Below are 23,876 nucleotides of genomic sequence, written 5' to 3'. Positions count from 1 at the left end.
ATTGAAAAGACCCAATTATATCTTAATTTTTATTTTCTTTAATGATTCATTCTATTCATATCACATTCAAAATGCAGCATTCCTAATATTAATTTTTTATAAATAGTCTATATCTAAGTTTAAAACAATGGAAAATTGATTCATATGATTTTTATTTCATATTATACCCATAATGTATAGTTCAGAAAATGTAACCAAAGCAGGCTCTGCTCCCACCATTGCAGCAAGGGTCCATAAGAAAAAAGCACATGTAAGTGGACTCACCAAACGATGCAGAATTACTAGAAAGAAAAACAAGGAACACCTGATGTTCTGATCATTACCAAAAGGAAAAGTAATTAATTGAAAATATTCTGCGTGCCTATTATGTACAAGGGTCTCTTCTAGACAGCAAAGTTGTACATGATATTGAATGTACCATCGGGAATTTTATAATCTAGATGCAGGGATCCCCAACCCCCTGGTCCGCGGCCTGTTAGGAACCAGGCCACACAGCAGGAGGTGAACGGCAGGCGAGCAAGCAAAGCTTCATCTGCCGCTCCCCATCGCTCGCATTACCGCCTGAACCACCCCCCACCCCACCACCCCCCATCTGGGGAAAATCTGTCTTCCACGAAACTGGTGCCAAAAATGTTGGGGATGGCTGACCTAGAGGATAGAATCATCCATCCTAACTGGTTATCCTTGACTGTGTTTACTTTCCAACAAAACTTATTGGATTTAATTTAATTATTTTGGCCACTGGACATTTAGTTTTCACTGACTTAAACTGTCGGCTCTTCTCTATATGCCCCATAGCTTTGCCCACTTTGTGACAACGTAGTAATTTATATGAGCCAATTAAGACGAGCTTAGCAAACTAAGACAAGAGTTTTCTTGTTGCCACTGTACCTTCTTGGCAGATTATGCTGGGAAAACATTTCTGTGGCTGGCAAATCATAATACTCATCACAGGTAGTACTACTAGCTACATACACAGAGCTGTGTAAATTACCAGTGTCCTGCCTCCTGTCCCCAGGCCTTCAACATCGTCTTCCAGAAGGCTGTGGAGAAGGCTGCTCCCGATGAGAGCCTCAAGGAACGGGTGGCCAATCTAATAGACAGCATCACCTTCTCTATGTACCAGTACACCACCCGTGGGCTCTTTGAGTGTGATAAGCTGACCTACCTTTCCCAGCTCACCTTTCAGGTAAAAGTGGATTGAAGAAATTTCCAGAAAACAGGTCACTGTATATGCCCAACCAGCAGGTGTAAAGAAACTTTCTTCTCTTAACATCAGTTTCCATTGTCTGTGAAGACTTTTGCGCTCTAAGCAGAGGCATCAGATAAGAAGGTCCAATATGGTGCACACATGCTGCCCCCACCATTGTCCCACTCATGGCAGACGTGCTTAATCAACCATTTTACTTTTTCTTGGTGATCCTGGATGATCTAAGATCCTCCTCAACAGAGCCCTCCAGCAGCCACTACCAATCAATCCCAACTAGCACTGAGGATGAAACTGAATGGCCCTACTAATAACTAGATACTTTTTGAGATGCAGTAAGAACTTTGTTAGAGTATCCCTAATTATTTATTTACCTTTAAGGTTGCAAGTTTAATGTCCAAACCTTCCCCCAGAATAAGACATTGCAAATGTCCTTCTATAGCCATAGCAGCGTTGGCCTTAGAAAACTCCTTAAGAACGCTGGTTCTCAAAGGCTTGAGAGCATCAGCGCTTCCAGTGTTAATAAGAAACCCTTGCCTTCTGCTTATTCTCAACATCAGAAAACCATGGAAATTTATTCCCTTGCATCTATCTAATCATTTAGGATTGGGATTTTTTTTTCATATATAAATTAGAAGCACAGACCAGATTATCCTGTAGGTCTCTTCCAATTCTAAAAGTCAGATATTCCATAATCACTCCTGCGCTGACTCTGTTTGCACGTTCCGAAGCCTAAATTCACGGGGGAATGTTAGTGTGACTTATCCCTCTCACCCTCTGTGTTCCCCTCTCCAGCCCAGATGACAGCTTGGCCATCACAGAAGGAACTTGAGCCCCAGCACAGACACATTTCCCTCCTGCCACTCATTTACCCCAAACCCTAAGGAGCTTCCACCCCCAGCTCTCACTCCACTTCCCTCATAAATATTTCAACCTTGTTTTACAAGGGCTTCTTCACCTCACCTGCTATTTCTAGCCTGTTTTCTCCTTAAAAGACTTTTCCTCAAACTAACCAAATTATTTTTTCTTCGTGAGTATTCCCATCTGTAAGTTTTCAGCGGAGAATGCCATCTGAAAGGAGCAGAACAATTTCCTGAGCGCCTCTCAGCGTGAATTTTTAGTTCTAACCCAGCCGAGTGCTTTGCACCACCTGCCCAACGCACCGCACTGATTCCCCCCCAAGCCTCTGCACTTTCCACTGCCCCCGCCCCACGGAAATCTTGTCTAAATCTTCCCATCGCTTAGCATCTCTAAAACCCAATTCAGGACCACTTAGAGAAAGTTGAGCCAAATTCATCCCCCGCCCCTGCCTGCTGGCCACTCCCCCGTTCTGGAACACCGTTAGCAGTGCTGATTCACATGTGCACTTCTATTTCGCATGTGTTCATCCGTTACTTTGACAGCCTCCTCAAATCATGGCATTTGCATGTGTCATCTTCTCTGTGAGATTGTAGGAAGGTACTTCATGACATTTATGATGGATCCATGAAGTCCTTGCTTGACAAGATACAGTTATTCACTGTGTGCATTTAACTCATGCTGATATTTGGGGTGAAGTCAGTTGCACCCAGAGGTGATTTGCACAGACATACACTTTCTCCCACTTCATCCTCTTTCAACAACCAAAATCGACAGGCGGGCTCTAGCGTTAGAAGTGGCACTAGTTACACTGAGTGACAACCCCAGAGATCTCTGGGACCCATGACTGCCGCCAGCTACAGAACTGCAGCACTGTCCTCCCACATTGCAGATTCTCCTCCTGAACCAGGAAGTCAGTGCAGCAGAGTTGGACTTCCTGCTTCGATCTCCAGTGCAGACAGACGTCACCAGTCCCGTGGAGTTCCTCTCCCATCAGGCCTGGGGTGGCATCAAGGTCAGTACCAGCCCCTAGGGAGAAAGTCACGTTCTCCTCTCCTGGAGTGTTTTCCTGACATTTGTCCCCAGGAAACCAGCAGGGGTGTGTTTGGGGGCTCACCATGAGCTGTGTTAAACATTGGTGCGTCCGTCCCTTTGTCTGCACCCCATGGCAGCACTCCCCCTTCCCAGGCCTACGGGGAAGGCTTTGCAGAGCAGGAGCAGGTGCGTGTACTTGTGCGTGGGCTTTGCCTCCAGGATGTTAGGGAACAGAAGGACCCTGTGAGTGTTTCTGACTCAGCGGAGCTGCCTTCCACCTGCCAGCGCTCAGGGCCGGAATGCGGGCTCCTCTGTGAGGCCAGGGCTGGGGTGGAGACGCTGCGCAAGCATTTCCGTGGAGTGGACAGGTGCCAGGCCTCTGCCAGCCGTCCATCTCCCCGTGGGTCCTGACGGCATCAAAGCAAGGAACGCGTTCCAGCCTGGGGTTCTCAGTGGTTAATAATAGCTCACATTTATCGAGCACCTTAAAACTTCACTACCTTATTTTATTCTCATGTTCACCTGGGCAATAGGTATTACTTTTTCCCACTTAACATGTAAGAAAAGTGAGATCATTCATCTTATAAGCAGCAGATCCAGGAATCGAGTTCTGGTCTGTCTGATGGCAAAATCCATCTTCCTTCCATGTTATCTAGCTTAGTTTCATTGGGATTCTACGAACATCAAAAAGATCACAAGCTATGAGCTCCTTTCAGTAGGGACCACGCCTGCATTCACAGGGCTGAGCAGTAAGCGTGGACCGGGTGACCACCAGCCCCAGAGTCTAGACGCACTCTCCAGGTGGGAGGAGGTCCAGTCCCCACCTGCAGGAGCCCCACGGCAGGTGCTGTTGCCGTGTGAAGATGGCACCTGCACAAAGTGAATCCTATTTATAACCTTCCATGTCTGTTGGCTTTCCTACATGTTCTGTAGCACAAGGAAGTCTGAGTCTGAAGTAATATGATTGTCTCTCTTTTTCTAAAATTTTTTGAGACAATGATTCACGTGCAATTATAATAAATAACAGAGATTCTTTGTACCCCATTCCCCACAGTGGTCACATCTAGCTTTCCTGTAGCACAATATCACATCCAGGAAGCTGACATTGATACAATCCACTACTCTATTCTGATTACACCTGTTTTTCATGCACGTGTGTGTGTGTGTTCAGTTTTATCACACACATTTATCATGTAATCACCACCACAGTCAAGACCCAGAAAACTCCGTCTGGTGTGTATGTCACCCTGTTATAGAAACAACAACCTCCTCCCTCCCCCAATTCCTAATGCCTGGCAACCACTAATCTGTACTCCATTTGTATAATTTTGTCGTTTCAAGGATGTTATATAAATGGAATTATACAGTATGTAACCTTTGGGGACTGGCTTGATCACTCAGCGTAACTCCCTTGAGATCCATCCAAGTTGATTTACTTTATAACAAAACCCCAGCACTTAATCATTTATGTACGTGCTGCCCTCTTCAAAGGAGTCATCTTGGGAAATGCTGCCATTGCCCAAAATGTTTTTCTAACTTTTTTTCAGAGTCTGTAGCTCTTCTTTTAATCATCTTTAGGGCTATGTCTAAATCAAGAGTCATCAAACTTTTTCTGCACAGGGTCACATAGCAAATATCTAGGCTTTGAGGGCCACACTCTGTCACAGCTATTCAACTCTGCCAAAGTCACACACCATAGGTAAGCAAATGGAAATGGCTGAGTTCCAATAAAACTTTATTTACAAACACAGATGGTGGGCCAGATTGTCCCTGCAGGCCACAGTTTTCTGACCCCTGATCTAAATAATAGAGGTGTGATTTTTTATATATTAGCTCCGTTTGTCATTCTGAACCCAGTCTGGCAAATGAGAAGGAGAATAATATGTTGGGAAAGAAACAAAGCGGAACTCCATTCACAATAGCAACCAAAAATCACAAAGTTATAAAATGCCTAAGAATAATTATAATAAGTGCAGAGCATATGTGTGGAAAACCATCAGCTTTTCTAGGCTACATAAGATAAGATATGAATGAATAGATGCAATCTAGAGTAGCACTGTCCAAAAGAACTATATTGCACGTCACATGTGTCATTTAAATTTTTCTAGTAGCCACATTAAAAATGCAAAATGAAAAAAATGTAAAATGAAATTGATGAAAGTAATTTTAATAATATATTTTCCTTAACCCAATACAGCAAAAATATTATCATTTTAATATGTAACTGTCACAAAAGTTATAAGTGAAATATTTTATATTTTTGTAAAAGTCTGAATTCTGGTGTGTATTTTTTGCACTTATAACACATATCAATTCAATGCTAAATCTTCATCAGAAATACTTGATTTGAATTTAGATTTTATAAAATTTAGAGTTAAAACATTTGATTCATATACCCAAGTTGTTTCAAACATACTTCAAAGTTCTCCAATTACTAAAGCAATTTCCAGTTTCTAAACTTAAATTTTAAAATAATTAAAATTAACAAATAAAGAATAAATGTGTTAAAATTTGTAAAAAAGTAAACAAATAACTAAATAAATAACATGAAGAAAAAATCGACTATACCAAAAAACAGAATAAATGTGTTAAATTTTTTAAAAAACATAAATAAATAAAATGCAAATAAAAATCCTGTTCTTCAGTCATACTGGTCACATTTCATTTGCTCAATACTCACATGTGGCCAATGGCCACCTGCTGGGAAGTATGGCCCCAGAGCTTGAGAATAATGACTCAGAGTCTGATGCTCGTATGGAAAATAAATTCTGGGAAGCAGTTCTAAATGAGCCCATTTGCAGAACTGGAGCAATGATGGAGATGGACCAGTTAACCCAGGCTCTGGAGTCAGACATTCCTGGGTTCAGGTTCAGGTTTGAGTGTGTGTGGCCTCTGACAGGTTATCTCTGTTTCCTTATCTGTTATGCCAGACACATAAATGTTCAGTAAATGGAAACCGATTATGGTTGGGGTTATGGCTGTTCTATTTGTCTCCTACAATGGCCATAACAAAGTGCCACAGGCTGGGTGGCTTAAAAACACAGCATTTATTCCGCCAGAGTTCTGGAGGCTAGAAGTGTGAAATTAAGATGTTGGCAGGTCATGCTCCCTCCAGAGCCTCAGGGAGAAGACCCTTTCTTGCCTCTTCCAGCTTCTGGAAGCCCCAGGCACTCCTGCTTTGTGGCAGGACCACTCAGATCTCTGCCTCCGTCTCCACGGTCCCTACATGGCCGTCTTCCCTCTGTGTCTCTGCGTCTCTTCTCTTTTTATAAGAGCATCAGTCACAATGGATCAGAGCCCACCCTCCTGACCTCATCTTAACAGGATCACACCTGCAAAGAGCCTATTTATTCCCAAATAAGATCACATTCAGAAATCTGGGAGGCTACTTCTTCAACATATCTTTCTGGGGCATACAGTTCACCTTATCACAGTTATGGTTATTAATTACCCAGCTATAAGGTGTATATATGCTGTGGTTGACATGGGCTGTGCCTGATAGAATTTGTCCATTGAAGGAAAACCTTTGAGGAATGGTGAGTTGCCAAGTTGGGCTCAGTCCAGTTGCTTTTCTCTCTGTTATCCCACAAAGCCATCTGCAGCAAAAGTCATAAAGAATAAGTGATTCAAAAGCACTCTTCACTGCTTTCATTTTCCGTAGCTCAACTCCGAAAGTGACTTGGTGCAATTTGGTTCCATCCCCCTTTGGTTTGCTTTGCTTTTTGGTTTTGTTTTGCGGTCTAAGCTCATCTGGCTGTTCAAAGGTTTCTGCAAATGAGTGAAGCTTTATCTTTCTCTCTGAGTTTTGTTACCGGAGCAGCCATGTCCAGCCCCATCCATCTCCAGCCCAGTGCAGGACGTGGGCAGGTGAAACACAATGCAGCGTGCGCCCTCTGACGAATGCTCTTTTTAAGTGTTCAGTTGGCTTTTAGCCTAAAGAAACAAAGGAAGTATAATTGAACAGGACATGATAAAACAAATTTTTTGAAACACCCTGTCTGATGAGGAAGATTGATTGCCCTGTTTCCCCAGAAGATCTAATACGCAGGTGATGAATGAAATCTTTGTGATCAAATCCTGCTTTTATTAGTACCCTCTGTAAGGATTTTTAAAGTCTCATCAAATGTTAAACTTTTAGGTAATGGGCATGTTCTCTTCTTCTTTTTTTTTTTTTACTTAAAAAATTTTTATTGGAGTATAGTTGATTTACAATATTATGTTAGTTTCTGCTGCACAGCAAAATGAATCAGTTATACATATACATATATCCACTCATTTTTAGATTCTTTTTCCATATAGCCCATTACAGAGTATTGAGAAGAGTTCCCTGTGCTATACAGTAGGTCCTTATTAGTTATCTATTTTATATAGAGTGGTGTGTTATCTGTCAATCCCAATCTCCCTATTTATCCCTCCCCCCCATTCCCCCTGGTAACCGTAAGTTTGTTTTCTATATCTGTGACTCTATTTCTGTTTTGTAAATAAGTTCAGAGTACCAAGGGATCTTAGAAGCAAGACATACAATGCCATTACCTTGCTGATCACTTTTGGTCTGTCAGCATGTTCTCTTCTTCATTAAAGAATCTCATCTGTGGTACCGGGCATTGTTAGCCTTTGAAAAGGCCCCTGGCTACCTCTCTGAATGCCAATTTAGCACAGTTGTACTTTGCTACCCAGTCCAATGTAATTAGGTTAATTAGTCATTTCCATTTAGCTTATTAGAACGTTAGAAATCCCTTTTCCTCATTTGGAAGATTAAACATTGCAACTGTGTTCAACCCAGAGCTTCAAGAAAGCGTGTTTCAGACCCAGCCACGGTAGCTGGGAGCCCTGATCACCGTGTAATTTCCTCAGTTTTGTGGTGACACCAGGGGTGGGTAATGGGACTGCAGGAGGGTTAATGGTGATGCAAGCTGGGAAGAGGGGTGAAGTGGCAGCCTGAAAGAAGAGGAAAGTTTGGTCCTCGGCACAGAGGGAAATAATCACCGCAGCTGCAGCTTTTCTCAGCCTGTCAAGGGCCCTCCCACTGGCCGCCCAGATGTCAAACTTTATTAATGGAGCGCTTCCTAAGCGCCAGGCAGCCTGCTAGGCCTGAGGCGTACAGAGACAGCTCAGAAAGCTCTTGCCCGCAGGGAACCCACAATCTTGTGGGAGTCCCAGACAAGGAAACCAGCAATTGCAATTCAGTAACTGTAGGAGCCCAGAAAAGCACAGAGGGGCTTTATAGTCTTCAAAGCACTTGTATCTACATTAGAGTATGAGCTATGCAGACAACGGTTACTTGGCCTCATTTTCCAAATGAAAAAGTCAAAGCCCACAAAGGTTTAAAAACAGACTCCGCGTCATAAGAGGCTCATAAGAGGTGACGTCGAGAGCAGAGCTCTCGTCTCCTGGTGCCTCCTCCGCCATCCCCCGTGCCACTCCACGCCACTTCTCAGCACAATGACTGGTGTGTTCCCTGCTCTGCATGCTAAGGGTGAAATTAGGAAGCCACAGAGCCCACGTGAAAGGGCACTTAAGGACTGGACATGTGTTCCTCCACATGGGAGAAGAGGCTGGGCGAGCCCAGGTCAAGTGCACGTGTCCTTCTCCAGCCTGACCTCCCACTTGTCACCTGTAGACCCGTCCTCCACAGTCACACTGCCTTCTACCATGCCCCACACCCTCCCCACTCCAGACTTGGACTCTGTGGACCCTTCCCCATGAAATGCCCTGCCCTTCCCTCTACCTCTCTCTCTGCCCAGCAGAATTCTGCATCCCTACTAAGGCCTCCCTCATCTCTTTCTCTTAGGATTGTAAGCTCCCCGAAGACAAGTGTATTTGTTTGGTTCACATTTGTATTCCCAAGTACCTGGCATGTAGCAGGCATCCAATAAATATCAAATGAATGAATGATTTCACATAACAAGAATGGAGGATTCCTTAAAATTGATGGCACTGCAGTAGGTGCTTTGGAGACAGTCTAGCTTTTAATCTCATTAGAGAGATCAACACACAAGTGGAGTTGAGTGACCACAGAAAGGCTGCAGGTAAGCGACCGCCTGAGTAACGTTTACGTGGGCACTCTGAAGAAACAGGATGGACCCCACCCAAAATGCGGTTCCCATGTCCAGACTGATGACGCCTTGCGCATAACTAGAAGGCACGAAAGAGTTTATTATTCACATAATGAGACTTTCTGGGGAGAGCAGGGGAGCTCCCAAGCAGTCTGAAATCGGCTTGAGAGAGCCCGGAAAAGAGGTGCCTTGCGGGTGTTCTGGTCGTTGGGGAGTGGGGCGGGGCTTGCACGATACAACTTCCCTTCGGCACCAAAGGAGGGAGCACCCAGGCTTACCTGTCAGCTTGTCCTGGAGTGGAGCAGAAGAGGAAGAGGGAGGGGTATGGCTTTAAAGTGATCAGCAGTCACACATCCTTTTTTTTTTTTTTTAACATCTTTATTGGGGTATAATTGCTTTACAATGGTGTGTTAGTTTCTGCTTTATAACAAAGTGAATCAGTTATACATATACGTATGTTCCCATATCTCTTCCCTCTTGTGTCTCCCTCCCTCCCACCCTCCCTATCCCACCCCTCCAAGCAGTCACAAAGCACCGAGCTGATCTCCCTGTGCTATGCGGCTGCTTCCCGCTAGCTATCTGTTTTATGTTTAGTAGTGTATATATGTCCATGCCTCTCTCTCGCTTTGTCACAGCTCACCCTTCCCCCTCCCCGTATCCTCAAGTCTGTTCTCTAGTAGGTCTGTGTCTTTATTCCTGTCTTACCCCTAGGTTCTTCATGACATATTTTTTCCTTAAATTCCATATATATGTGTTAGCATACGGTATTTGTCTTTCTCTTTCTGACTTACTTCACTCTGTATGACAGACTCTAGGTCTATCCACCTCACTACAAATAGCTCAGTTTCGTTTCTTTTTATGGCTGAGTAATATTCCATTGTATATATGTGCCACATCTTCTTTATCCATTCATCCAAAGATGGGCACTTAAGTTGTTTCCATCTCCGGGCTATTGTAAATAGAGCTGCAATGAACATTTTGGTACATGACTCTTTTTGAATTATGGTTTTCTCAGGGTATATGCCCAGTAGTGGGATTGCTGGATCATATGGTAGTTCTATTTGTAGTTTTTTAAGGAACCTCCATACTGTTCTCCATAGTGGCTGTACCAATTCACATTCCCACCAGCAGTGCAAGAGTGTTCCCTTTTCTCCACACCCTCTCCAGCATTTATCGTTTCTAGATTTTTTGATGATGGCCATTCTGACTGGTGTGAGATGATATCTCATTGTAGTTTTGATTTGCATTTCTCTAATGATTAATGATGTTGAGCATTCTTTCATGTGTTTGTTGGCAATCTGTATATCTTCTTTGGAGAAATGTCTATTTAGGTCTTCTGCCCATTTTTGGATTGGGTTGTTTGTTTTTTTGTTATTGAGTTGCATGAGCTGTTTGTAAATTTTGGAAATTACCAACCCTGTGAGTAGTTCCAAGTGGTCCACAAAAGAAGGGTAGGAGGGCTGTGCGTTCCAGGTTAGAGAGGTGGACGTGACTGATTTTGGACTGGACTTTAACAACTTGTAGAACCTTGACAAACAATCGTGACCAGTGCAAGAAAGGAAAGGAGTGGAATTTGGTGGAGAAGAGAACAGGACCACTCCTGTGATGAAACTAGTGTGAACAAGGCACCAAGTTGGGAGATCGTCTGGCACATTTCCAGGGCTGAGGGCAGATGTGTGTGGACAGAGGAGGGAGGAAATGGGCCACTTGGTTAGCTGGATGGATTGGGGGGAAGCCCTAAATGAAGAGATTTGATTCACATGTTATGCCTTGGGATTTAATGCTTAGGGAAGCAGGTGACACAGAGAAATGTTAAAGTTGGCATTAACACAAAGTCAGTGATTCTAGAGACATTTTGTGAGAGGAATTGACAGGCGTTGCTGGCAGAGTGAGTATGGGAATGAAAGAGAAGAGTCACTGACTTCAAGTGTCTGGGCTCCAGGACCAGAAAAATCCCAGCATCCCTTCTTGTCCCTCTTCCCAGCAGTATCCTCGAGGGAGGTGCTGCTTGGTCTCCACAGCTGAGCATTTCCCAACCTTGCATATTATTGGGACAGTTTGCTGACGGTAAGCTGATCAAAATCCTTCCTCTACCTTGAGTTTACTGGGCGGGAAGATTCAAGACTCCAGAAAAGAGTATAAACGAGACAGAATTATGTCTATAATACTGCCTTGCCCCCCGCCAACCCCCAACACAACACAGATGACAGCTTTCTGGAGAAACTGCATTTCAGAGCAAGATTCCCTGACATTTTTCAGGCACTTTCATCAATGGAAGAATTCTATAATCTGGATCGGGACATTGAGGGATCCGCCAAGGGCTGGAAAAAGTTTGTCGAATCAGAATGTCCCGAGAAGGAGAAGTTCCCCCAGGAGTGGAAGAACAAGACAGGCCTGCAGCGCCTCTGCATGATGAGAGCCATGCGGCCTGACCGGATGACCTATGCCATGAGGTAGGGACAGGGTGGTGGTGAAGCCAGGATGGGTGTGGCCAGACCGGCAGGGCTGAGCACAAAGGCCACAAGTTTATCTTGATGGGAGCCTTTGTACCAACAACCAAAATCCCATGAGGCCTGTTGCTCTGTGTTTGCCATGTATTGTCTTAATATCTAAGTGGACCCTTTGGGAAGAGGTGGTCATCAGTATCAGCACTGGGAAGGAGGCAGATAACATGTAATGTGGCAGGAGATGTGAGATCCAGAGAACAGATGGAAAGATCACCCTTGGCGGGAAGAGCACCCCTTTCATTACGAAAGACAGAGAGAGGTGGGTGTGACTGCAGCAGAGGTGGTAAAAGCATGGCAGAAAATTGAGCAAGGTTTTGTCTCACGACTTCCACTCCCTCTGAGGAGCAGGAAGCAAGATCTCGCTGCGTTTGTGTGAAAGGGGAGGTGGCAGGGTTGGAGATTTGAGGAGTGTGCAAAAGATCTGAAATAGGATCTGTGAAAAAAATGGGAGACTGCTGACCAGGGAAACTCAAAGAATTCCAAGCGGCATTGAGGGCCCACCTAGTGAGATCCTGCATTTGTAGGGGTGCCAGCCTTCACCACTGGATGATTTTCTACAGCTGCATCCAACAGCCCTAGGGTAGATTCAGAGCATGGATCCCTGGTGGAATAAGGGTTAGGGAAGGGAGGTGTGTGGTACTGGCAGGAGAATGATTAGAAGTCACAGGCCATGCAGCCTACAGAGACGGCGAATTCGCAGCTGCCTGGGGCTGGAGGGTAGGAATAGGAATTCTCTAAATAGGCAGGAGAATCTTATTGCAGGCTTAAAATGTTCTAAAACTGGATTATGATGAAGATTACAATTCCGTGAATTTATTAAACATTATTGAATAGTATACTAAAAATTGGTGAATTTTATGGTATGTCGATTGTACCTCAAGAAAGTTGTTTAAAAAAAAAAAGAAAAGAGGGAGTTACAGGCCATGGAGCCTACACTGAATTGAACAAGACTTGTAGTGACAAGAATAAGGGGATGATAAAAGAAGAAAGAAAGAAAAAAAAAACACCAGGGAGGCCAAGGTACTGAAAATCCTGCATTTGTGGCACCAATACAGGTAAAGAATAAGTTCACCAAGGATAAATTACTAAAAGAACTATAAGGATGGAAAGCTTTGGTCAGAGAGTGAGATGTTTCCATTTATGGTTTCAGACATAGAAAAAGTTCCCAAGTAAACCACAAGGATGAGGGTGTGGCCTTGGAATCAGGTGGCTGACATGGGGAAGAATGGAAGATTGTTAGGAATCTGGAGGATTGTCCACATGGATGCTAACGTCACTCAAGCTGGTGGAGAGACAGTCCATGAGCCAAAGTCCAAGTGATGAGTGAATGAGTAAAGGGACCAAAGGAGCAGTGGACGAGAGGGATGTGCAGGGGTCGTGGTGGTACAGTCAGGGCAAGCGAGCCTCAGTGGAGCCACACGAGTGGGAAAGAAAGGGTTTAGAAGTAATGGTCATCCGTGAGCAGGACCGTGATCCCAGCTCCCAGTACTGAGAATGAGCCCAACTGAGAAGGGTACAGGGAAAATAGTGTCCTTGCGGGAGCTTTTAAGGCCAAGAGTTAGGCTGGATTGTCAGAAAGTGGTTACAACTGCAAGGTTTTGTTTAGCCTGAAATGGGACATAGGAAGAGGAACATTGGTAAGTGGAGTAAGGTGAAAGGAAACACAGAGAATGATAGAACATGAGGGACTAGAAGCCTGGAGGGCCTTCAATCATGGATAGGGATGGAGGATCCCAGGGATACCATGTATGGAGGGCTTAGCTGCCTGCAAGCTTCCGGAAGGCGTTGCTCCTGGCAGGCTTCTGATGGGTGGTGGTGATGTAACAGGACATCCCAGCTCCACAGAGGAGTCAGTGGTGGCCTGGCTGGATGGGGATCCAGAAGGAGCCCTGATCTAGGTGAGCAGGTGCACAACCAGCAGCAAAGGTTGTAAGTGTCGACTTAATCAGTAGGTAGTGCTTGGCGTTGGTCCTAGCTCCGTAACTGCCAAGCCGTGATCCTGAGCACATCCTTCCATGTCTATAGACCTCTGCTGCTCATATGTGATTATTCTGTGACTGCTATACACACATGGACCTTCTTTTATTCCTGGCAGAGATTTTATTGAGGAGAAGTTAGGAAGCAAATATGTGGTGGGAAGAGCACTGGACTTTGCAGCCTCTTTTGAAGAATTGGGACCAGCCACTCCCATGTTTTTTATCCTGTCTCCAGGGGTGGACCCACTGAAGGATGTGGAAAATCAAGGTAAGAAGACCTCATTATGGAGCCAAGGCTGCACCAGCCCCATGCACTGTCACTCTGCGTCTGTCAGCTTCTCTTTTCCTGATTCAAGGTTCACTTTGCAATGCTTGATATTTGCTAACCATGCAGAAATCAGGGTAATTGCTGAACCAACCCCAGGGGGTCATGAACAGAGGGAGGACTGCTCTGGGATGTAAGGTAGCAGGTTCATGAGGAGACGTTGTCCCACCACCCACCCACCCATTCCCCTTCCTGTGGCTGGAGCAGTTATTCTGAAAAACAAGTACAGTCCTTTTATAGGCTCCTAGTGCCCTCAGGATGAAGTCCAAACACCTTAACATGGCTTACAGGGGGCTTCGTCCTCCAGTCCCTCCCTGTCTCTCCAGCCTATTTTCCATTATTAGTTTCCTGTTGCTGCTGTAACAAATTATCACAAACTTAGAGGCTTAAAATAACACTATTATTTTACAGTTCTGGAGGTCAGAAATCATACATGGGACTTACTGTCTCCCCCTTTCCCTCATAAGGACCCCTATGACTATATCAGGCCCACTCAGATAACCCAGGATAATCTCCCCATCTGGAGGTCTTTAACCACATCTGCAGAGTCTCTTTTGCCTGTAAAGTCACATATATTCACAGATTCTGGGATTTAGAACATGGGCATCTTTGGGCACTCCTTATTCTGCCTACATTTCCCTACGCCCCTCTTTTTCACTCTACATGGAAGCCATTCCATTCTCCCAAACATTCTGTCCCCCCTCTGGCATCCCCTTCACCAGGCTACCTTCTACTCATCCTTCAGATACCAGTTTCAATGTCACCACCTCCAGGAAGCCCTACTTAATTTCCAAGGTGCTGGGTACCCCTCCCTATGTGCTCTTAGAGCACCCTTCTGTCTATATATCACATTGTAATTGTCTAGTGACTACTACGGTATCTTCATGTGAGAGTGAGAGCTCTGGGAATAGATGTCCTTTTCAAGGTAGTATTCAAGTTCCTATCTCTGTATTTTCATGTGCTAGGCACTCAGTAAATAAATACATTAAATAGGACTTCCGTGGTGGCGCAGTGGTTAAGAATCCGCCTGCCAATGCAGGGGACACGGGTTCCATCCCTGGTCCGGGAAGATCCCACATGCCACGGAGCAACTAAGCCCGTGTACCACAACTACTGAGACTGCACTCTAGATCTCACGAGCCACAACTACTGAGCCCACATGCCACAACTACTGAAGCCTGCACACCTAGAGCCCATGCTCCACAACAAGAGAAGCCACCGCAATGAGAAACCCGCACACCGCAACGAAGAGTAGCCCCAGCTCGTGCAACTAGAGAAAGCCCATGCACAGCAACAAAGACCCAACGCAGGCAAAAATAAATAAAAGAAAATAAATACATTTTAAAAATATATGTTAAATAAAGGGATGAGCAAATGGATGACTAATCAAAACTATAAAACTAGCAAAACTAGGGAGTTCCCTGGCGGTCCCGTGGTTAGGACACCACACTTTCACTGCTGTGGCCCCTGGTTCAATCCCTGGTCAGGGAACTAAGATCCTTCAAGCCTCGTGGCGCGGCCAAAGGGGGAAAAAAAAGCTAGCAAAACTTCACATGTTGCAAAGTTAAATAAGGACTCAGCAGGTTTTTACAGAGCCAGGTCTTTATGGATGAGAATCCAGACCAGGTAATACACCTCCATGAAAGGACTCTACACCTGGTGTAGATTTAGAGCCTGGTGTTTGGCTCTAAAGAATAGATGAGTTCTGTATAAGGAAGAGAATTATCTTATTCACTAATTTAATATATATTTTTGTAATCTCCTAAAAAGTTCAAGTAACATATTTTTAAAATACCTATAATAAAGAGTTTAAAATGAAAAGCAGTAGTTCTCAGCCCCAGCCCTTCCCACACCCAGTCCCCCTTCCCAGACACTGGGGTTTTGCCTATTTCTGAATTTATTCCTTCTGACAATTGTTTCTCTATTTCCTACTAATAATTTATATCACTATTTCTGAATTTATCAAGTTTCAGTATCTATTTATTCCCTGGTATGAAAAATAAGAATTTAGCTCCCATTACTGCCAACCAATTGGCTTCATCCTAGATTTGGTAGCATAAGTCATCAGGAAAAAATCACGGGAAGTAAAATTTCTGAATCTTTGGGTGTCTAAAAGGACGAGTTTTGCCCACATGCTCTTTAAATAGGTCTGCTAGGTCCAAAATGATTTTTACTCAGAATGTGTCCACACTGCTCAGTTGTCTCCTAGAATTCAGTTGTATTCATAGGAGGCCATATGCTAGTAGGGTGCTATTCTTCCCTTGTTTCTTTGTTGGTGACATATTTTTATTCCCTGGAAACTTTAGCATCATCTTTCTACCTTGTGTTCTGACATTTCATGAGCTGAGTTAGGTACGGGTGTTTTTCATTCACCTGCTCAGCACTCAGCCTGCCTTTTCAAGTGGGAGAGTCACACCTCTCTTTATCTCTGGAAATTTTATTCTATCATTTTTGGTAAATATCACCACCATTCAGCAAGTTACTCATGCCGGAAACCTGGGAATCAGTCACCCTAGACCCCTCCTCCACTACCTACCACATCTAGTCCTACTGCTTCTACCTTCTAAATGTGTTTCAAATGAGTCTAGTTGTTTCATTGTGTCTCCCTCCTCTGAGTCACCACATCTCTCACTGGACTATCACAATAGCCTCCTAACTTATCCCGGTTCTCCTCCCCCACCTGCAATTTTTGCTGCTCTTACAGCCAGACTCATCTTGCTGAATCTCAGGTCTGATTGTTATCATTCTCCCACTTAAATCGCTCTAGTGGTTCCCCACAGTTCTCAAGGTAATGTCCAGTACTATAAACATGGTCTCTGTGACCTGCATGGCCTGGCCTTTCTGTCCAGCCTTGGATCTTACATTCCCTCAAACTCACACTTCTCTGGCTACATGGCTCTTTTAGGTGTTCCATCATGAGCCCTCCTGGCCCAGGGCGTTTTCTCAAGCAATTCCTTTTACCTGAAATACTTCTCCCCAGCTCTTCAGTCCAATGCCTGCCAATCCTGCAGGGATCAGCTTCTCCTGACCTCTGCACAAGACCATTTGGTTTCCCCTTATACATATTATTTGCTTCAGAGCATTTAATACAATTCTAATTAGACCCTTCTTTTACAATTTTAACTTACGTTTGCCTGCCTGCATGTCGCTAAGACCCTGGAGGTCAAGGACCGTGTCATCTTGCTCATCATTTTCTTACCAGTGCCTAAAAGCGTAACTAGCACAGAGAGGTACTCAGTAAATATCAGTTGAATGAATTAACAAACAAATGAATAAATGAGCATAAGAACTGTTGTTATTGCTATGTTATTCCTGACTTTCACTTTTTCGTAGATTCTGTATTCCTTCTGTCCCATGGAGGTTTTATTCCTTTCATAATGACAAATCTAGTCTCCTCATTTTTATTCAGTATTTTCCTTTTCGGAAGCTTTCATATACCCTGTTTATGAGCAATTTCCTACTATTCTTTGCCAATTGACCCCAACTATTATTCCATCATGTAGTTTGAAGCGTTCTGTCATTTCAGGCAAGCTGACCTGTCCCTGAACCGTATTGGTTATTTGTCTCTGAATAAATCACCTCAGCCATGCCCTTGGCTTCGTCTTAACGCATATTTCCCGACCAGAGGCAATATTGCTGTTCATCAGCTAGAGGTTACCTGGGCACCTGTGCCTCTTTCTCTCTCTCTTCCTCCCCCTCTGCGTTCTGGATGGTTTGATTCGTTTTCTCATGCACCCATTTAGAACATATACTCTGGTGACATCATGTGCTCCACATCTTGGATCTAATCATTCTGCCTGATGGACTCCTATTCTCAGGTTTGGAATCCACATAACTGACTCACTTTCCCCTATGTCCCCTAGGCCCCCGCTTATTCAGGAAACTTACTGTCTCTGTGCTTGGGCAGAGTCTGTGCATCAGACTCCATCAGACACTGTTTTACACCATGTAGACGTAGACAAAGCTTGGCAGATGAAAGATTTTGTTCCCCCATCCTCACTCCAGCCCTTCTCCTGAAATGCATGAATCCACAGACAGACAAAATTCTATATATGATTTTGGGAGTTCTCTAAGCTTCTGAAGCTCATCCATTGACACTTGGTTAAGAGTCTGTGCTTTTCTAAGAATCTGAAAAAGAATAGGTATATGTATATGTATAACTGAATCACTTTGCTGTACACCTGAAACTAACACAACATTGTAAATCAACTACACTCCAATATAAAATAAATTTTTTTTAATTAAAATTTTTTTTTTAAGAATCTAAGCTTTTCTGGCAGTTTTGTGCCTCTTAGTCTCCTCCAAGATTTTCCTTCCTCAACAATTTTGAAGGAGGAGGAGAACAGAATTCCATCCACTTTCCTTGGCCTATGTTTTAACAGGAACCCACTTCCACCCACCCGCACAGCATTCCTTCTTGCCTTTGCAGATTAATCCTTTACCTTCTCTCTCTTCTCATCACCTTCTTCCTGAATGAGCCACACTTCCTTATTTGCACGATTATTTTTGCTTTTGCTTCATCTAAAAGCAATCACCCATCGTTTCCAATCACCCCCTAATAACTTCCTCCCAGGGTTACTGTGAAGATAAGAATGAAATCTCAGATGTGAAAAGGCTTTGAAACATTAAAAGTACAGTAGCATTGTACAGCATTAAAATGACGATGATGACGCATCTATTTTTTGAGGCAGCTCGGTTTGCTCCTTCCTTTACATCCTTTTGTCACATCCTTTCAAAGCACAGTATCGTCCTCGGCCCTCCCAACAGAGGACCTCCCCTTTCCACCCTTACAAGGCACCTTCTCTGGTCCTTCTTTGACTTGACTCTTGCATGATCTTGCTTGGTCTCCATCCTCCTTTGTCCAGTTACCTGGCATTGACAAAATGTTTCCGTTTATCTACCACTTGGGCCTTCTACTGCCTCCTCTTCCTCTTTCCAATGTGCTGGTCAGAGGAGGAGTTCCTTTAGATTTTTGTCAGCCTGCTACCAGGTGTGTTCAAAGAAACAGTTTTCAATTCGGTGTCTTTGCAGCTAGATTATCAACACTTTGCTTAGAGCCTCTTTTTCATTGTTCCTGACTCCATTCTCTTTTTCTTAAGCGTCAGTTGAAGTTGGCTAGAATGGAGCAAATACAGTCTTTACAGAGCAGCTTCAAGACTGGCAGAGTGTAGTTTCTGTGTGGAGGGACACTCACCCATCTGTTCATGTGCTGGGGACGGGGGACACCTCTTCCACTGAGAGGGGGCTGTGCAGGGATGGGGATGGAACAGGGATGTGGGCAGAGGCAGTTACAATGGCAGTAAATGGAAGGTGTTCTACCAGATGGCAGATGTTTTGTCGGGCAGAGGGAGCAGTAAAGAGTGAAGCAAAGTGCTGAGCATAAGAAGCGGGGCAGCCATTAGGAAGTTTAAGGGAAGAGGGGAGTGGACAACATAGCCAACTTCTGGACGTGAAAGATTACCAGACGGTCTCACAAGACTGCGAATCATCAGCTTGTGGTGGCACCAGCTCACTCAGTGTGTTATTTTTTCTCTTGTATTAACGCATAGACTCGTCCAGGGTTGTGGTTTTACAGAAGTTGGGGGATGCAGACATAGGATGGGCAATGGAGTGAAGAATTTTATAAGATCACGGCTCAAATGAAGGATTATTGGGTCCATCTTAAAATAAGAGGGAGGTAAAGATGAAGGTTAGAAAAAACAGAGGAGCCAATGGACTGGACGTTTTGCTGATATAGAATAATATGCAAGGAGGAGTAAGAGAGTGAGCAATCTGGACAGTAGGAAGTTAGAGTTGTGAGTAAAAATGAAAGAATGATGTGTCAGACGTGGGAGAGTTTGCAGGGACAAGGCCTTGCTGCAGCCACTGGGAATGGGAAACAGAAATGGAAAGAAATTCTTTGAAGATGAGGAAGCATGAGGCTGGGTGTTGGCTGAGTCATCCATAGTGGCATTAAAGCTCACCAAGATAATGATGAGACAGAAAATATGGAATATTTTAAACCAAGTTCCAAAACCCCTAATAAAAGTGACTGTCGCTAGGAAGTTGATAGAAGGCAGAAAACATAAAAGTTAGTAGGCAATGTAGCCAATAGCATGTGCTTTAGAAGAGAGCACGTGTGTTAGCATACAGTATTTGTTTTTCTCTTTCTGACTTACTTCACTCTGTATGATAGACTCTGGGTCCATCCACCTTACTACAAATAACTCAATTTCGTTTCTTTTTATGGCTGAGTAATATTCCATTGTATATATGTGCCACATCTTCTTTATCCATTCATCTGTTGATGGACACTTGGGTTGCTTCTATGTCCTGGCTATTGTAAATAAGAGCTACAATGAACATTTTGGTGCATGACTCTTTTTGAATTATGGTTTTCTCAGGGTATATGCCCAGTAGTGGGATTGCTGGGTCATATGGTAGTTCTATTTTTAGTTTTTTAAGGAACCTCCATACTGTTCTCCATAGTGGCTGTATCAATTTACATTCCCCCCAACAGTACTAGAGGGTTCCATCTTCTCCACACCCTCTCCAGCATTTATTGTTTGTAGATTTTTTGATGATGGCCATTCTGACCGGTGTGAGATGATATCTCACCATATGCTAACACATATATATGGAATCTCAGAAAAAAAAAGGTCATGAAGAACCTAGGGGCAAGACGGGAATAAAGACACAGACCTACTAGAGAATGGACTTGAGGATATGGGGAGGGGGAAGGGTAAGCTGTGACAAAGTGAGAGAGTGGCATGGACATATATACACTACCAGACGTAAAACAGATAGCTAGGGCTTCCCTGGTGGCACAGTGGTTGAGAGTCCGCCTGCTGATGCAGGGGACGTGGGTTCGTGCCCCGGTCCAGGAAGATCCCACGTGCTGCGGAGTGGCTGGGCCCGTGAGCCATGGCCGCTGAGCCTGTGCGTCCGGAGCCTGTGCTCCGCAACGGGAGAGGCCACAACAGTGAGAGGCCCGTGTACCGCAAAAAAAAAACCCAAAACAGATAGCTAGTGGGAAGTAGCCGCATAGCACAGGGAGATCAGCTCGGTGCTTTGTGACCACCTAGAGGGGTGGGATAGGGAGGGTGGGAGGGAGGGGAACACAAGAGGAAAGAGATATGGGAACATATGTATATGTGTAACTGATTCACTTTGTTATAAAGCAGAAACTAACACACCATTGTAAAGCAATTATACTCCAATAAAGATGTTAAAATAAATAAATATAAATTAAATTTTAAAAAAAAGAAGAGAGCACATGAAAGGTTTTTCATACAAGAGTGGAGAAGAAATAGCCTGCAATTAACAAGACAAGGCTAGAAGGATGTTCCCCTTCCTCCCAGCCCCAGGGGTATGTGGAGCTAGGCGGAGGGCCACGGACGCTGTAGCGTCCTCAGACTGGAGCTCGTGGAGGGACGGCCACCAGGATGCTCAGGGAGGTTCACAGCGCGGCCCGGCTCCTGGTGACACCACCATAGGGGTGCTGGAAGGAAGATCTGAAAGGGACAGAGGAGCTGAAGGCAGGGGGGTGGGGGCATGGAAGCCGCAGCACATGGAATTCGAACTAATCTTTCGTTAAGCCCTCTTTTCCTGTACCCTTTGTCTGTGAACAAAGAAGAGAAGTAGGGTCTTTGTGAGCAGAAATGTCACCGAGGCTATCTAATAATCCCAGCATCTTTATCCTGTTCTTTTTCTCTGGAATAAGTTGTTCATAGTCTTGGCTCTAAAGCTGACATCAAATCTATTGCCAGCTAGGATTTATAGAGTTTAATAAGGGTATTTCTTGGGTTCATCTCAGTTGAATCTGTAATAACTATTCCTCACTACAAAAAGTCATCATCTTGTTTGGTCTTGTACAGTTAAAGAACACACTATAGTTTTGTTTTAGTGCTTTAAAGACACATCCAATATTGACAGTGTTCTTTAAATTTTCTTCCACAAGTATCAAACTGCAACTTCCATTTTAGTTCCCCTGAAACTAAATTTGTTAAGTACAGACTTTTATTCTTTTTCTCTTTTAAATTTCTCCTCTTTTCTCTTGTGCATCTCACCTTCTTAGAAAAATTGCTCGACGATTCCTTCATGGTATTACACATTTTTTGATCCTTTTATCTAAAGAATATTATGTAATTTCTCTAAACTTTATTATTATTTTTTATTTATTTATGGCTGTGTTGGGTCTTCGTCTCTGCGCGAGGGCTTTCTCTAGTTGCAACGAGCAGGGGCCACACTTCATCGCGGTGCGCGGGCCTCTCGCTGTCGTGACCTCTCTTGTTGCGGTGCACAAGCTCCAGACGCGCAGGCTCAGTAGTTGTGGCTCACGGGCCTAGTTGCTCCGCGGCATGTGGGATCTTCTCAGACCAGGGCTCGAACCTGTGTCCCCTGCATTGGCAGGCAGATTCTCAACCACTGCGCCACCAGGGAAGCCGTCCAAACTTCATTGGGTTGGGTGAATAGCTGGTGTCCAAGCAGAACTGGCTGCCTATGTTAAGGTTATTTCTTTGTGTGAAGTCTTTCTTGGGCTCGCAGAGCAACTCTTAAGCATCAGCCTTGCTCCAGTGACCCAGCTGGGACATGTGCGTTTGCGTGGCTGTTCCCTTACTCCATTCCCGACAGTGAGATACAAGCATTCACACCTACGCAGCCAAGCCCCTTCTTGACTGGCCTCTTGCCTCTCTTCACTCTCATTCATGCAAAATGACGAGGGTAAAGGTTCTCCGTGGTGGGAATAACAGGGAGGAGGTTCATACGGCATAAAGTACAGGAAGCCGAACTACCCGAGTCCTGCCCCTCTTGGCCTCGCCTCCCAGTAAAATGTATATCATTATTAATATATTCAGGGGGCAAAGCATGTTAGACCTGGCCACGCCCACACACTTGCTACTCTCCGAGCCTTTCACTCTCTAGGATGGTGGCCCAATGCCTGCTCTTCAAGTGGAGTCTGCACAGAAGGGCAGCGGCACATGTGCCCACTCTTTGGGATGTCAACTGAAAAAAAAGCACGATGTGAGAGTTGTGAGTTAAATTTTCTTGGGGGCAAAATGAGGACTGTAGCCCGGGAGACAGCAACTCGGAGGTCAGTGCGCATGTGGTTTTGGTGAGGGGGGCATGCAGTCAGGCGCACGTGTTTGCAGAAGAGCAGACGTCACCGTGAAGGACTGGAGTGCTTTTCTAGATATGAGGACACGTAAGAGCTGGGCTCGTAACATCTTCTCCTGAGAATACCTAACTCTCTGAAGACCTGTTCTGCCAGTTCTTCCCAGAGCACAGAGGGCCTCATTCCTGGTCTCCAGCCTGAACTCCTTTCATAGGGTGCTGAAGGTCAGTGGCTACAGTAGCGAGTGACTTAATCCTTGTACAGGCAGATGGCAAGCGCCAGTGTTTAGTTGGCAGGGACTGAGTGAGGAGGGAGGGGCGAAGCATTTTGTCTAGACAAGTGCTTCCTTCTCTTTGGCAAAAAAAAGCTGGAAGATGCAGCAACCCTGCCCCGTGAAGGAAGGGGGTCCGTGTGTGAGGTCGGGGTGCACGGCTTCCCGCAGCCTGCGATGGGGGAGCCGCGCGGAGGTGCGCGTTTCCTCGTGAACACTCAATGGCATTAGAGGCAATAATGACCACTCCCTGCCCCTTTTAGGTAAAAAACTCGGATATACCTTCAACAACCGGAACTTTCACAACGTGTCTTTGGGCCAAGGACAGGAGGTAGTGGCTGAGGCTGTGCTGGACCTGGCTGCCAAGAAAGGTCACTGGGTTCTTTTGCAGGTACGACCCCTCTGCCCTGCTGGGGTCACTCTTGACCCTGTCCCTGGGTCGACCCCTGCAGTCCCTGGGCCACCTTTCCTTCCGTGCCCTCGTCCCTGACTTCCCAGGCTTCTCCCTCCAGTCCGGCCCCGTGTGTTCTGCTCCTCACCCCACCCT

The 23,876-nt window shown here is 44.8% G+C and overlaps 1 protein-coding gene across 1 annotated transcript in view; it reads left to right on the top strand.

Moving 5' to 3' along the window:
* DNAH9 (dynein axonemal heavy chain 9) overlaps nucleotides 1-23,876 on the top strand; it is a 300,193-nt gene that overhangs the window by 247,765 nt on the left and 28,552 nt on the right. Inside the window, exons 58-62 of the mRNA XM_079903920.1 lie at nucleotides 1,019-1,189; nucleotides 2,958-3,080; nucleotides 11,416-11,609; nucleotides 13,759-13,907; nucleotides 23,593-23,720. Coding sequence (XP_079760046.1) covers nucleotides 1,019-1,189; nucleotides 2,958-3,080; nucleotides 11,416-11,609; nucleotides 13,759-13,907; nucleotides 23,593-23,720 — 765 coding nt within the window. The remainder of the gene's footprint in view (nucleotides 1-1,018; nucleotides 1,190-2,957; nucleotides 3,081-11,415; nucleotides 11,610-13,758; nucleotides 13,908-23,592; nucleotides 23,721-23,876) is intronic.

This window comes from Stenella coeruleoalba (genome assembly GCF_951394435.1).
Source record: "Stenella coeruleoalba genome assembly, chromosome: 19".
Taxonomy (NCBI): domain Eukaryota; kingdom Metazoa; phylum Chordata; class Mammalia; order Artiodactyla; family Delphinidae; genus Stenella; species Stenella coeruleoalba.
This window is presented reverse-complemented; position numbering and strand designations above follow the sequence as displayed.